Source organism: Oryctolagus cuniculus, chromosome 21 (assembly GCF_051225735.1).
Source record: "Oryctolagus cuniculus isolate XC-2025 breed Fujian yellow rabbit chromosome 21, ASM5122573v1, whole genome shotgun sequence".
Classification (NCBI taxonomy): domain Eukaryota; kingdom Metazoa; phylum Chordata; class Mammalia; order Lagomorpha; family Leporidae; genus Oryctolagus; species Oryctolagus cuniculus.
The window spans coordinates 17,407,262-17,422,520 of record NC_142887.1 but is presented as its reverse complement, the minus strand read 5'-3'; the positions used below and the strand labels follow the sequence as shown (position 1 = coordinate 17,422,520).

Below are 15,259 nucleotides of genomic sequence, written 5' to 3'. Positions count from 1 at the left end.
CTCCTACAGACGCCGAACCTCAGGTGAGATTTCCTAGTGAAGAAATCAGGAAGACACATTCAGAAGTGCTGCATTTACTAAAGGTAACTGCATTTTCCCCAAGGTATTAATGCATACTGAACACACGAGTTTTCAGTAACCCACAGGTCACTCTGTGGTCACAGCAATTCCCCAGGTTGGAGAAACCGGCTCTGTACCTGCAGGACGGCACCCGGAGAACATGCATGTGGCATACAGAGCCACACAGGACACGTGCTTTCTAGAACTAGATGCTGCGGCTGGGTGACCGCTGCTCCTCTGCAGACAAAAAGTCACAGCAGGAGGGCCCTGAGGCCAGGCGACAAGGCAGGTACTGACATGGCCCCGGCCAGGGATGAGGCAGGTACTGACATGGCCCTGGCCAAAGCACAGCCACCGGCTCCTAGGCAGCAATCCGACCGTCCTGCTGAATGAGGCACCCTGCTCAGGAGCGTAGTCCAACACCGCCGGGCCGCTCTCTGCAGGAAGGCCACGTGCTCAGCTACAGAGTCCCTTGAATTTCTAGAATGTCTGTCATTGGACTATGAAGCTCTGCACGAAGGAACCAGCCAATTCAGGAAAGAAAGACGAGAAGGATGACAATGTCGTAGAGAAACCCGGAGGGAAAAGTTAAAGAAAAAGTATAGCAGCATGCAGGGATCTCAAGGAGAATCATGCTCTATTAATATTTAAAAGGTTCCTGATGAGCCTTATTTATTGGAAAGAAGGAGAGAGAGAGAGAGAGAGAGAGATGTCTTCCATCTGCTGGCTTACTCCCCAATTGGTTGTAATGGCTGGAGGTGTGCTGATCCAAAGCCAGGAGCCAGGAGCCTCTTCCGGGTCCTCGACACAGGTGCAGGAGCCCAAGAACTTGGGCCATCTTCTACTGCCTTCCCAGGCCATAGCAGAGCTGGATCAGAAGTGGAGCAGCTGGGACTCGAACTGGCGCCCATATGGGGTGCCAACACTGCAGATGGTGGCTTTACTTGCTATGCCACAGTGCCGGCCCCCCATGAGCCTTTTAAGCTGTTTCTCTCAGAATGCAACTCCTGACTAGCTGGAGATGGAGGTAGGATTCAGTGTTTCCCATTTGCCTCCAAAACTGAGAACCAGTTCCCACCCAGTCCCACCAAGCACCTATGTCTAGCCCAGGTCTCCTCTCCTCCACAAAGCCTCCTCTGCCTCAACTACATGCCCTTCATGTTAAGGAAGAATACTCACTGTTACATTCCTTACGTGTACCTCCTAGCTCAACTCAACTGTGAGGTCTTCAAGAAGACCCTGTCAAAACATGTTACGTGTAGCTAAAACCAAATCAGTAACTGGTGACTGAAATGGGGTGTCCACCAGTAACACCCTGGTGGGTAGGAACAGCTTCCCTTTTGATCTCTACTACCCAACTTCCAGTGCCAATGCTGAGCCAAACACCCAGAACACAGACAGTGGACTTCTAGCACGTATTTCCAAAAGGACTGAAATACAGCTCCAGGGAGGGGCGCTGTGGCACAGCAGGTTAAGCCGCTACTTGGGATGCCCACATTCCATACTGGAGTGCCTGGTTTGAGTCCCAGCTTCTCCACATTGATCCAGCTTCCTGCTGATACACCTGGAAGGCAGCAGCAAATGGCCAGAGTGCTTGGGTTCCTACCACCCACATGAAGACCCATATAGATGAATTTCTTGCACAGAACATGGGTTGAGAGGTATGCGTTTAGCCTGACAGTGAAGATGCCTATGCTCCACGTCCAGCGTGCCTGCTTCAAGACCCGCATCTCCAGCTCCTGACTCCAGCTCCCTTCTAGTGCAGACTCTGGAAAGCAGTAGTGACAGCTCAGTGACCGCGTTCTTCCCACTCACCCGGGAGACCTGGGTTAAGTTCCTGACAGAGAACTGGCTTTGGCCCAGACCTTGCTTTAGTCCAGGACCATCCCTTGCATTGTGGACATGTGGGGTGTGAACTGGCAGATGAGATGGATCACCCTCTCTATCTTTGACTCTCAAATAATTTTAAAACTCTGAAAACACAAGATGAGCACAATTAATTTTCCATAGATACCTATGGAAACTTACTCTGTTCGTCATGATCTAAGAGCATGATAATCACAGAAACGTTGTGCTGCAAAATGACTGAAGAGGAAAAATAGGAGACTCCACGTCTCCTTTATTGGTGAGGACAGAGAAACACACCCAATTTCAGCATTTCAGCAGGTGCTCAGTGCCTTAGCAGCAGACTCTGAAATCCACCCCAGGTGAAAGCACTACCGCAACGGGAGTCAGACTCAGAGCTCATGGACTTAGCTAAGAAACAGACGTTTGCATGAGGATGCAACATCGGTTGAAGCAGAGGGACCTGCACCAAACCCTGAATGTGATCCACAAGCACTTAACAACAGTGGCCAGCAGCAGCGAGACAAGACACTGGATGGAGGTGGAAACAGGCTGAGATTTCTCTGGAGCTCCAGACGTCTTTCTTGCTGCCTAATGACAATTACACTCAACCAGTTAAGACACAACTATGACCGCTGCATTGTCAGAAAGCCTTTGGACCCCAATGTTGATGGCTCTCTAATTAGTGTCTGTGCAAAGTACAACTGCAACTAATATGTTAGCTGATGTGAGAACACTCCAGAAGAACTGGGGGAAGAAGCCTTTTCCAAGCGAGGGAGGATGTGCCCCCGCCACGCCCAGGGCCAGGGAAAGGGTATTGCTTTCCCAAGCTGTTTCACGCTCGGCAAGGTTGAGTTTACCTTACAAAAATAGGTCAGAGACCACAGCTGATTTTTGTTCAAAGAATGGGAACAGAACCTCTCCAAGCTCGGCACACGAGAGCAGCTGCCAATTTAAAATCATTTACCACGAAGCGCTCTCATTAACTGGTAAGTTCCCAACAAGGAGACTACTTATTTGGACTAAGAGACTGAAAGAAACACTGTACAGCTAAAAACCACCTTTAACCTCTCGTTTTTTGTATAAATATCTGGCGGAGGTTCCAATTTGCTTCCAGGCTGCCAGCACTTTTTGCTAAAAACAAATTTTCCCAAGACATCATAACAAACGAGGTGGGGGAGGTGTATTTTCACTTACACGTGCTCAGAAGTAAGGTTAGTGATTCACCTGAAGCCACAATTAGAGGCCAAACATCAGTGGCACAGCCAGGACCAAAGGGCACCCAGGGTTTTCTCAATCTGCTGCTTAGCCAGCAGGCCCCTTTTTCTCCATACACAACAGGGTCTTTACACAAACACTGCTTTGAAGAGCCATCCCACTGAAGTACAACATGAGGAATTTATCATTTTTAATGCTGTGACTCAGGCCTGCCCCTAAGCCATCAGTGTGACCACTCTCAACTGCAAGGAAGACGCCAACCTCAAATCTCCAGATGCTGGCTGCAGGAGCACGGGGCTGGCAGGTGCATGCTGTGCCGCCCACACTGTTAACAGGTGATGTGGGACGACAGAGAGATGGTTAGTAAAACTTTACCATCAGCAGGCTCATACTCCCGCAGCTGCCTCCCGAAGTCCCAGTTCTATTCTGATCAGGTACCCACGGTAGCCTGGAGAAGCCTTGCAAAGAAGCCTCAGGCCAGGAACAGCAAATAGTCTCATCTGTGTGTCAAATCAACAAATCAGTAGCGGCTGCCTATAGTCCTGTGTTGAGAAAGATGCTGAAACTATCCTACTGAGCTCAGCAGAAAAATTAATGCTGTAATGGATTATTAATGACCACCACGGCTCTGGGGATGAGAAGTGGCAGCATCCCGGCCCCACCCAACACTCGAACTGGCCAGACCCTTATCACTGCAGACCCTGCCCAACAGTCCCTTTCCAGGAGGAAGCTGGCCCAGAGCCTCTTCCCTGCCCTAACATCCCCGGTGTGTTCTGTAACCCCCAGCAGTTGTACCCCTCATTGGCCTATAAACTCCCAGTGAGCAAGGGATGCGTGGACAGTACTCATCCACTCTCAGTGAGTGCTCGTTATAGGAAAGGAGCCGCTGGCGTCAACCTACAACACAGAAGCGTTAAAGCAGTTAAAGCCTACCGCACAATCAGGCAGAGGCCCCCAAAAGTGCAGCACCCACATTCCAAGAATCATCTGCGCCCTTAACACGTAGAGGTTTTAAGAACTACTCACTTTCTCTGTGCTTTCTGCAGCGATAGCGAAGATTACAAATCAATAACAGCAAGAGTATTTACTATTTTCTATGAAACATGACTGTGTTATATTATGCAATTAACAAAATGAACTCAGTCCCACAGTGCAGTCGTTCCATGGAAATGCACTACTGCCAAACATCAAGTGGGACTTCAGGCGCATCAATTGAAAAATAATGAACATCTTAATGGACCTTACGAGATACATGCACTACACACTGACAACTGTTTTCCATACATCTTGGTTAATCACAATCAATAGCGTCAGAGTCAATGATGATTATGCAGAGTTAGTGTAGCTGTGGCCCTTCCCATTATTCCTTGGAGAACCAGAGATGGATGAATGCAGCCATGAGTTCACCAGTATTTATTAAAGGTATTCTGGAGCCCCTTCATTAAAGACATGATACACGTAATGCTCTCCTCTGGTCGCTTATCAATATCTGACCTCAGACTTACTTACTAGAAGAGCACGTGCACCTCACAGCAGAAAATAAGTAAGCTTAGAAGTATTTTTAAAAAGAGGTCCCTAACGGGTAATGACTGGACTCCTTATGGGAAACAGTCCAATGTCATAATAGGCAGCAGCACAAAATCCATATCAAACAAGGCTGAAAGGAAAACTGTCAGAAGTTCTCCAAGAAGCATGTCCTGAGTAAGCAGAAACATGGCTGACACGGATCTGACACAACCCTACCACCAATCCATATTTATAACACATTTCTTATCCCCAAGAACCTTAAAGTAATCCATAGGTATCATCTATTTTTTAGATACTCCTAAGAAACCTGCAAAGTGTCAGAAACAGCAGCCCTGAGAACATCCATTTCCGAATAGAAAATATCTTAAAATTCAGAGAAAATATATATATTTTTCAGATCAAAGCCACACTATTAAAATTTTGGCATGGTACATGGCTAATTTAAAGGTACATTTTTAACTAATGGGAAAAGTAGAGAAAAAATCATTTATAAGGAGTACATAGGGCCAGTGCCATGGCATAGTGGGTAAAGCTGCTGCCTGCAGTGCCGGCATCCCACACGGGTGCCGGTTCAAGTCCCAGCTGCTCCACATCTGATCCAGCTCTCTGCTATGGCCTGGGAAAGCAGCAGCAGATGGCCCAAGTCCTTGGGCCCTTGCAAGGACCTAGAGGAAGCTCCTGCTTCAGATTGGCACAGCTCTAGACGTTGCAGCCACCTGGGGAGTTCACCAGCAATGGAAGACCTCTCCCTCTCCCTCTCTCTGTGTAGCTCTTTCAAATAAATGAAATAAATCTTTAAAAAAAAAATAAAGAGGACAAAGTATTTCAGGCTACTTTAGGTGATTATGTTTAAACTGATATTGCCTAACAGTTCATAATTATAAAACAATGATAAAATTTCACTGAAATACCAATAGGCAAAGTAAATGACAAGATATTCAATACCAACTTTTATATAAACTTGAAGCTCAAATTTGTTTTCTATTTACAGAAGACTGGAAACCCTTGACTCTGATGCCCAGTTTGGTTGGAGAGACAGAGCTAATAAAGATAAAACAAATCTGCGTAAGATCACACCTGGTGCCGGCTGGGAGAGCGGTGTTTGCCACGCTGGTATGAACCTACGAAGGCGAAGGCGCACTGCCACAAAGGCCTGAGGCAAAATGGAACTGAGCATGCTCGGAAAAGGAAGGCAGCTCCTAACCTGCAACATTAAGTGATACCGGCTTTCTCTCCAGCCGCATGTGGCGGAGCCGAGAACCCTGCATGCAGAGCGGCTGCTCCTTCCAGTAAGCAGGAAGGCAGGCCACACCAGCGGAAAAAAGGAGAAAAACATTCAGGAGTTTCAAAAAATCACCCACAAAAGAGGGTGCTTAATATTTTTAAAACCAGATGGGAGGGGAGAAAAAGGTCCTCCAATGTGAATAGAAAACTGTGCTGCCCCCTGCGAATGGAAATGCTTCAGGGATCATAAATGAGGACGGGGCTGACGGCAAACCCCCCATCCCGGGCATCTGACAAAAGCCCCTGGTGAAGCAGCAGCACGAGGCTCAGCAGAGCTGGCCCCATCCCGAGGCCAGGGACGCAGGCCTCGTCTCCAGGGACCCAGCAGGCGCTCCCTCACTAGGCCATCTCCTCTACTTCTTCTGCAAGGCAGCTTCTACCGCACCCTCAGCCTCAGCTTGCATTCTGCCACCGTTGTGAACCCATGACGTCATCTGTTTGCAACACTCTTCACTTCCAGAGTGCAACTGGAGAGACGGAGAACAGTCCAAGCATCACAAAACAGAATAGGGATGTTTTCACAGCCTCCTTTCTTCTAAATGATAAACAAAAAAATTGCTAAACCTTTCTAAAAGTCTAAGAGCTGTCACCACTAAAAACCTAAATAAAGAAACAAACAAAAGAAACCTTTCCTGGTCACTTATTATCAACATACCTTCTAGATGATACTTCTTCTAAAAGGCAAGAAAGATACACATTCGTCCTCCCTACCATTTCAGGACGGCCACCAGGTCAGAGGAAACGCAGGCAGACGCCACCCTCTCAGAGAAAATAATGTGGCTTATTCTGCAGAGAGGTGACTTCTGAACACAAATGTGTCTTAAGTTAAAGCAATGGGAAATTTTAGCTGAAAAATCAAAGTAGAAAGTAGGTGTGTGTCTGAATTGCTAAGTCACAAGAGAAAAAACTGCTACTTAACTAATGGTTCAGGCATTTCCTGGAATGCAACAGTACCACTGCTCTCTGGCCACACAAGACCACAGAAGGTCCAGGAAAGGAGCTCAGGTGGGTTGGAGGAGGCCTGGGGAATGCAGGTTTGCAGATAAAGCAGGGAACTGACAGGCAGACACACAGTCCTCAGAATTTCCTGGGTGCTGGGACTGGCATTAGGCTCTGAGGGTACAGAGATATTTCCAGGGCCAGCACTGTGGCGTAGCAGGTAAAGCTGCTGTCTGAAGTGGCAGCATCCCATATGGGCACCCATTCAAGTCCCAGCCGCTCCACTTCCTAACCTGCTCTCTGCTATGGTCTGGGAAAGCTTTAGATGGCCCAAGTCCTTGGGCCCCTCTTCTCACATGAGAGACCCAGAAGAAGCTTCTGGCTTCGGATCGGCACAGCTCTGGCTGTTGCGGCCATCTGGGGAGTGAACCAGTGGATGGAAGACCTCTCTCTTTCTCTCTCTCTGCCTCTCCCTTCTCTCTGACTTTCAAATAAATAAATAAATCTTTAAAAAATATTTAAAAAAAGAAAGGTATTTCTGATGTGCTACCCCATCTCAAGAGAGGTCCAGTGAGCAGTGTCAAATGCTGCCAACAGCCTTAGAGGAGGATCAAGAAAAGGCCATTGGCTCTCAGGCCCCAAAGTGACACTCTGAGAGTGTAGCATTGCTTTAGGAAGCAGCACACATTAGGAGGACCAGGCCTGAGAGATGGTTTGGAGACTTATCAAATCAGAAAAAAGGTGAAGGTTATGGAAGCATTTTTAAATAATTTCTTAATCTTAAAAATCATAAAAAAGCATTCCCCCAGATCCACTAATTCCACCTATAGAACTGCAGCCCAGGAAAATAACCAACTCTATTCCACACACTCACGTGGAAATTAAATCTCTACCACAGCATGTGTTTTATAGTTTTTAAATAAGGAAGTTTCATAGTAATGAAAAGGAGATAAATATGCAAACCTCTACTCTTTTTTTTCCGGACAGGCAGAATTTAGACAGTGAGAAAGAGACAGAGAGAAAGGTCTTCATTTCTGTTGGTTCACCCCCCAAATGGCTGCTACGGCCAGCGCGCTGTGCTGATCCGAAGCCAGGAGCCAGGTACTTCTCCTGGTCTCCCATGTGGGTGCAGGGCCCAAGCACTTGGGCCATCCTCCACTGCACTCCCGGGCCACAGCAGAGAGCTGGACTGGAAGAAGATCAACCAGGACAGAATCCGGTGCCCCAACCGGGACTAGAACCCGGGGTGCCGGTGCCACAGGCGGAGGATTAGCCTAGTGAGCCGCAGCGCCGGCCTACTCATCATGTTATATAATAAAACAGAAGAAGTGCTCTAATGTCACTCCTAGGAGAATGGAAAAGAAAATAAGGATATAATTATTTAAGGAATTTTTGCAACAGATCAAAGTAGTAGTGAAAAATGTGTAATAACATTAAAAACCTCTGTAGTAGCCGGCGCCGTGGCTCAACAGGCTAATCCTCTGCCTTGTGGCGCCGGTACACCGGGTTCTAGTCCCGGTTGGGGCGCCGGATTCTGTCCTGGTTGCCCCTCTTCCAGGCCAGCTCTCTGCTGTGGCCCGGGAGTGCAGTGGAGGACGGCCCAAGTACTTGGGCCCTGCAACCACATGGGAGACCAGGAGAAGCACCTGGATCCTGGCTTCGGATCAGCGCAATGCGCCAGCCACAGTGCACTGGCCGCGGCGGCCACTGGAGGGTGAACCAACAGCAAAGGAAGACCTTTCTCTCCGCCTCTCTCTCTCTCACTATCCACTCTGCCTGTCAAAAAAAAAAAAAAAAAAAAAAAAAAAAAAAAAAAAGCTCTGTAGTGAGGAGAAAAAGGCAAAGAAAAGTAATGTACGCTGGAGCCAGCACTATGGCACAGTGGGCTAAGCCTCCACCTGCAGCGTCGGCATCTCACATGGGTGCTGGTTCAAGTCCCAGCTGCTCTACTTCTGATTCAGCTCTCTGCTACAGCCTGGGAAAGCAGAAGATGACCCAAGTGCTTGGGCCCCTGCACCCACATGGGAGACCTGGAGTTAGCTCCTGGCTTTGGATCAGCCCAGCTCCGGCCACTGCAGCCATTTGTGGAGTGAACCCGTAGATGGAAGACCATTCTTTCCCTCTCTCTGTGTAGCTCTACCTCTCAAACAAATATATTCGTTTAAAAAAAAAAAAAAAGTAATGCAGGCTATGATTACATTAGGTAAAAATATGCAGGAAAAAAGACACTGAAATCCAATGAAACAGACTGTGATAATGGGCTGTGTTACAGGGTGGTTTAGGTCAGTTTCTCTTCTCTACTTTATGACATGATTGCAAAACACATCTGATTTTACAATCACTTTAACTTATCAATTAATTTTTTTTTCTTTGCAAGCAGAGAGATCAGTTGGGGTGGGCCAAGGCGAAACCAGGAGGCCACAACTCAATCCAGGTCTCCTTTATGGGAGCAGGGACCCAACTACATGAACCATTACCTGCTGCCTCCCAGAATGTGTGTTAAAAGGAAGCTGAAATTAGAAGCATATCTGGGGTTCATATCCAATAACCCCACCATGGCATGCGGACGTTCCACGCAGTACCCTAACCACTGTGCCTTCGTGTTAAAGAGAACCGCCACGTGGCAAAGAAGAGAAGCCAGAGTGACAAGGCAGCAGATAAGGCTTCAGAGCAGGAAATCGGGGCCCAGGACCGACAGCTCTGCTGCTCAGCCCTGCATGGAGACTTTGTCAAAGCCGAGCGGACAGTGCCGGGCAAGCCTATCTCCATGCAGCCTCCGTCCCTCACACAACAGTGGGCCGAACAAACATGTCTGAAGTCCCTTCCAGGTTTAACGTAGTAGGACTCTAGATTGGGGGAAAAAAAAAAAAACTAAAAAATTTGAGAACAAGCAAGAGACAGCAGGCTCTGATCGCCAGGGTCCCACATGACAGGTAAGTGCAGGGTGGGAGCAAAGGAGACTGAGCACTAACTTGCAATGCCCAGTGCACACAGAACGGTACACAGGCATACCAACTGAGCCTCACGAGATACTTACACATTACTGGAAAGAAAACACACGGCTGCAAAGTTAGAAGTTAGTAATACAACAAACATCTAAGTGGAGCCATGAGGCCACATGATGAGCTACAGAGAATCCCTTCTCCGAGAGTGAGAGCAGAGCAGACCTGGGGCATAGGCAGGGTGTCAGGCCAGGGCGTCCCAGAAGTCTCTGGAGGGAGACAGGGTTGGGGCAGGCCTAAAAGAACGCCAGCCAGGTTTCCTCTGGGAGTGACGAAAATATTCTGGAATTAGATGATAATGTCACCCTGTGAATTTTCATAAAAATCATGAGCTGTACACTTTAAAAGAGTGAACGTCATGGTATGTGATTTCTATCACAATTTTTAAACAATATATGGTTAGTGGTGACTAAATGGAACAGTGAAAAACCCACAAAGGTTCACTCAAGAAGAGCAATAGGTAGGTAGGAAACAAATTCCAAAGAACTCTGAATGTCAGGAAAAGGTAAGTGGAAACTATTCCTAGGATGGCACAGGAAGCAAAGACTCATGGACAAAAGTGAAAAACAAAATCATTGAGAATCACGTCTGTTTCTCTGCTAGACAAACAGGTCTAAGGCGAGCAGGGGCCAGTGCTGCCCACACGACAGGTACTCACTCGGGCATCTGTCAGGTAAGGTATGAGTGAATGACTGTTTTAGGTAACTTTGCCTTTGTGTGCAAAGAAAAGTAAGGAAGCACAAATCCAGATCAACCTGGAGGCCAATGCAACACAAATCAGTCAAGGTCTTTGCAACCTGACCTCAACCAGGAGCTGCGAATGTAGAAGATGCAATTTCCCAACCATCTTGGCCCTCCCATAATTCTATAAAACACATTTAAGAAGCTTCAATGCAAAGATGTTTTATTGTTTTGCTAACCCTGGATACATAAAACCAAGCTTCTAAAGAGATTCCACTTGGGGCCGGCGCCGTGGCTCAATAGGCTAATCCTCCGCCTAGCGGCGCCGGCACACCGGGTTCTAGTCCCGGTCAGGGCGCCGGATTCTGTCCTGGTTGCCCCTCTTCCAGGCCAGCTCTCTGCTATGGCCAGGGAGTGCAGTGGAGGATGGCCCAGGTGCTTGGGCCCTGCACCCCATGGGAGACCAGGAAAAGCACCTGGATCCTGGCTCCTGCCATCAGATCAGTGCGGTGCGCCGGCTGCAGCGGCGGCCATTGGAGGGTGAACCAACGGCAAAGGAAGACCTTTCTCTCTCTGTCTCTCTCTCTCACTGTCCACTCTGCCTGTCAGAAAAATAAAAAAAAAATAAAAAAAAAAAGAGATTCCACTTGTGTAAAAGAGAGAAATGGGAAGGAAAGAAGAAAAGTAAGAGAAGCGCAGATAGGCTGTACAAGAGAAAGCAATGGCCATTGTCTCTTTAAGAAGCTCCTTGGAGATGCATCACGGTGAAAAGCTTGGTGAATACAACATTGATTGGGAATGAGGTAACCACAAACACCACTGTCTCAAATGAAAAGGGATTCAAGATCTGACCCAGAAAACAAGCATCGTAACCACCAGATGAAATTTTAATGATAAACACAAGATGCTCTCATACAAGCAAGACTGAAGTACCTCATGCGAAGCCATCCACCAAGGTTCTCTGTGAAAAGGGAGCCTCTCTGGCCCACAGATCAGGTTTCATCTCATCGATCCGCACAACTCTGCCACTGCCTGGCTCTGTGCTGGCAGAATCTGTAATGCGAACAGACCTCCAGGGAACAGGGAGGCGGGAGAGCAGCTCTGGCATCAGGACTCCGAGTCGGCCTGGCCTGCGGGAGCACCACATCCAGAGAGAACATTCCCAACTGGCTTTGGAGATTGAAGTCTCTCTGCTACTTTAATTTCTTTAAAGACAATTTCCAGCCCTGGCACTGTGTCTTCTGACACACGAGGCAGACTCCTTTATAAGCCCGAATGGTGTCAGTGCCTTCTGAAGTCACCACTGGTTGCTGGCATTAGTGAGCAGAAAGGACCTTGCCTGTCAGGGGCTCCTAGCAATGGGTTGTGGAGCCAGAGTTCTCGTCCATTAGCCTTCCTAAAAAAAACAGTTCTACAGTACTCTCACAGTACTATCAAGAAGTTTTTTTGTTTTTTTTTTTTTTTTTAAGTACTTGAAAGGCAGAGAAATAGAGATCTTCCATCTACTGATTCACTACCCAAAAGCCCCCAATAGTCAGGGCTGGATCATGCCCAAGACAGGAGCCCAGAACTCAATCTAGATCTTTCAAGATAAGCTAGGAGTCAGCGTCGCGGTGCAGTGGGTTAAGCTGCCGAATTCGAGGCACGCGTGGCACATTGCAGCTCAGGCTGTTCTGCTTCCAGTTAAGCTCCCAGGCTGATGCACTTGGGGAAGCAGTGAAAGACAGCCCAAATAGCTGGGCCCGTCACTCACACGGGAGACTCAGAGGTCTAGGCTCTTGGCTTTAGCTGTTGTGGCCACCTGGGGAATGAACCAGTGGATGGAAGATCTCTCTCTCTCCCTCCCTCCCCACCCCACCACCCCTGATCACTCTTTCTTTCAAAACTCGCACTCCAATATGTGATGTCAGCATTGAAGGCAGCAGCTTAGCTTGCTGTGCCTGGTTTTGTTTTCCTACTAGCAGACACCTTATTTGGCTCACTTCAGAGTCCATCAAGACTCAGAAATCTAAGTGTTTTGGTCTCTATTTTACAGCATGATTTAAGACTAAGAAGGCATACAATTTCAATTACACAGTTTGAGGGGCAGGTGCTTGGTAAAGCAGTTTAAGTGACTACCAGTCATGCCTGCATACCATATTAGAGTCCTGACTTGAGTCTCAGTTACTCTGCTTCTGATCCAGCTCCCGGCTAACATTCCTGGGAAGGCAGCAGATTATGGCTCAAGTGCTTGGGTCTTTGCTGGGAATTCCAGGCTCCTGGCTTCAACCTGTTCCAATTCTAGAGCTTACGGTCATTTGGAGGCCAAATCAATGGATGAAAGATCTCTCAAATTAAAAAAAAAAAAAAAAACTTTTTAATTTAAGTATACAATTTGAGACTATAGTTGAATCCAAAAAAAAGAGCTGATTTTCTTAATGTACATTATTTTTTAAAAGATTTATTTACTTATTTGAGAGGCAGAGTTACAGAGAGAGAGAGGTCCTCCACATGATGGTTCACTCCCCAAACGGCCACAACAGCCAGAGGTGGGCTGATCAGAAGCAGTCAGGAGCTTCTTCCTGGTCTCCCACACAGGTGCAGGGGCCCAAGCACTTGGGCCATCTCCCAGTGCTTTCCCAGGCCATTAGCAGGGAGCTGGGTCAGAACAAGAGCAGCTGGGACACACGGCAGCGCCTATATGGGATGCTAGTGCTACAGGTGGAGGCTTAACCTTCTATGTCACAGTGCAGGCTCCCCTAATGTACATTAAAAAAATACATCAATGCACCTCCATGGCAAATGATGAAGAACTCCTGAAAGTGGTTTAGGGAACTGATACCAAAGGAATTTACAAAAGCCAACATTCTATTTCTTGGCCAGGGAGACAAAAAGCCCTGGGCAGGACAGCTTGAGCGGCAAGCACGCACTGAGCTGTGGGGAAGGGAGGTCATGAGTGGCCACAGCACCAGCTTCAGTGCAAGAGAGCACAACAGGTCCTGTTACTATTCTTGCTTGACTTCTTTATGTCTTCATAAAATACAAACTGCGTGCCTTCGTGAAAATCCTACGTAACATGCCACAAGCGTGATGTAAAAGCTGGGACAGACACACTGAGGCAAATGGACCACAGGTCTGCTCAGCGCCGTTTGCTCCTCACCACTCGCCGCACAGAGTGAACATATTCCCAAGGAAAGACAAGGCCCCTGTACTCAGAGGGCGCCCAGGACACGGGAAGGACTGTCAGATGGAGAGCGGCCTTGCTTACCCAGCAACGACAACGCCGTCGTGAGAGTGCACATCACACAACACTGCGTCGGGAACAGGCTCCAGCTCGCTCACGGCCCCCTTTCGATTCTGCGTGAGGAAAAGGGGGATGCGGTTTATACAGTTCTTGGGAGAGCTGGAAGGCAAAGCATGTCACGTTCATCTACATCTCACAGTGCTACATCAGAGATACCAACCAAACAAGTCAAGACACTAAGCACATACAAGGTACCATGTACATTAAGGCACTGAGCTAGGGGGGCTTGGGATGAGTGAAACTCCCGAGTATAAAGAAAATCCAGGTGCACAAAGAACCACAGTCCACAGCAGGCTGGCAAATGGCTGCTGGTAGTGGCATTTGTCTGAAGAGATGAGCTGAGCTCCTCAGCTCAGTGGAAAATATTTCGTGTCCACTGACAACTCGCACAAGAACTCTCAAAATAAAATGGAAAATCAGATAGGAAGACAAAAGCTCAGGATGGCAGAAAGAAGAGGTGACTCGGTTTCTGACCGCCAGCTCAGGGCTTTCACGGTAACAGTGTCAAGGGAAGCTCTCAAACCTAAACACACATTTCCCTGCTTCCAGCTGGCACTGGGGAGAGCGGAGGGAGACCGGCGTTCACACTGCATGTCCTTTCATGACTTCTGAACTACGTTACCATGATCATTTATTTGGAAAAAAATACTAAAATAAGTATTTTTTAAAAGCTATAAAACAAAGGAACTCTGAAGGGATCTAAATATTTATGAAGAATAAAATCATGAAAGCTAAAAGCAAGTGTGGGGCCAGTGCTGTGGCATGGCAGGTTCAGCCTCCGCGTGCAGTGCCAGCATCCCGCATCCCATATGGGTGCCAATTCCAGTCCTGGCTGCTCCACTTCCTATCCAGTCCCCTGCTAATGTGCCTGGGAAAGCAGTAGAAGATGGCCCAACTGTTTGGACCTCTGCACCCATGTGGGAGACCCGGATGAAGCTCTTGGCTCCTGGCTTCGGCCTGGCTCAGTCCCAGCTCTTGCGGCCATTTGTGGAGTGAACCAGCGATGGAAGACCTCTCTCTCGTTCTCTTCTCCTTTTCTTTATTTCTGCCTTTCAAATAAATAAATAAATCTTTAAAAACAAAAAGTGGGAATAAAGTTTTCAAGAATACCAAGTAAACCATAATGGGCATCATGGCATAGTAGGTGTGCTGGTTCAAGTCGTGGCTCCTCCACTTTCTATCTAGCTTCCTATGACTACATCCTGGGAGGCAGAGAATGATGGCTCAAGTCCTTGGGCCCCTCCCACCCATGTGGCAGACCCAGATGGAGTTCCAGGATCCTGACTTTGGTCTGGCCTAGCCCATGCTATAGTGGGCATTTGTGGACTGAGCCAGCAATGTGGAAGATCCTTGTCTCTATATTTCTATAGTCGCTGTCTCTCTCTTTTGTTCTATATCCCAAGTAGATGAAAATAAACAC

At 47.8% G+C, this 15,259-nt stretch overlaps 1 protein-coding gene across 7 annotated transcripts in view; it reads right to left on the bottom strand.

The window, feature by feature from the left end:
• Positions 1-15,259, bottom strand: part of FBXW8 (F-box and WD repeat domain containing 8) — a 131,613-nt gene that overhangs the window by 73,481 nt on the left and 42,873 nt on the right. For all 7 annotated transcript variants that reach the window (XR_011385213.2, XM_051826629.3, XM_051826628.3 and 4 more), the window contains exon 4: positions 13,804-13,892. Coding sequence is in view for 6 of the 7 variants with exons in the window: in XM_051826629.3 (XP_051682589.1) it covers positions 13,804-13,892 (89 nt within the window). In the remaining variant the exon portion in view is untranslated. The remainder of the gene's footprint in view (positions 1-13,803; positions 13,893-15,259) is intronic.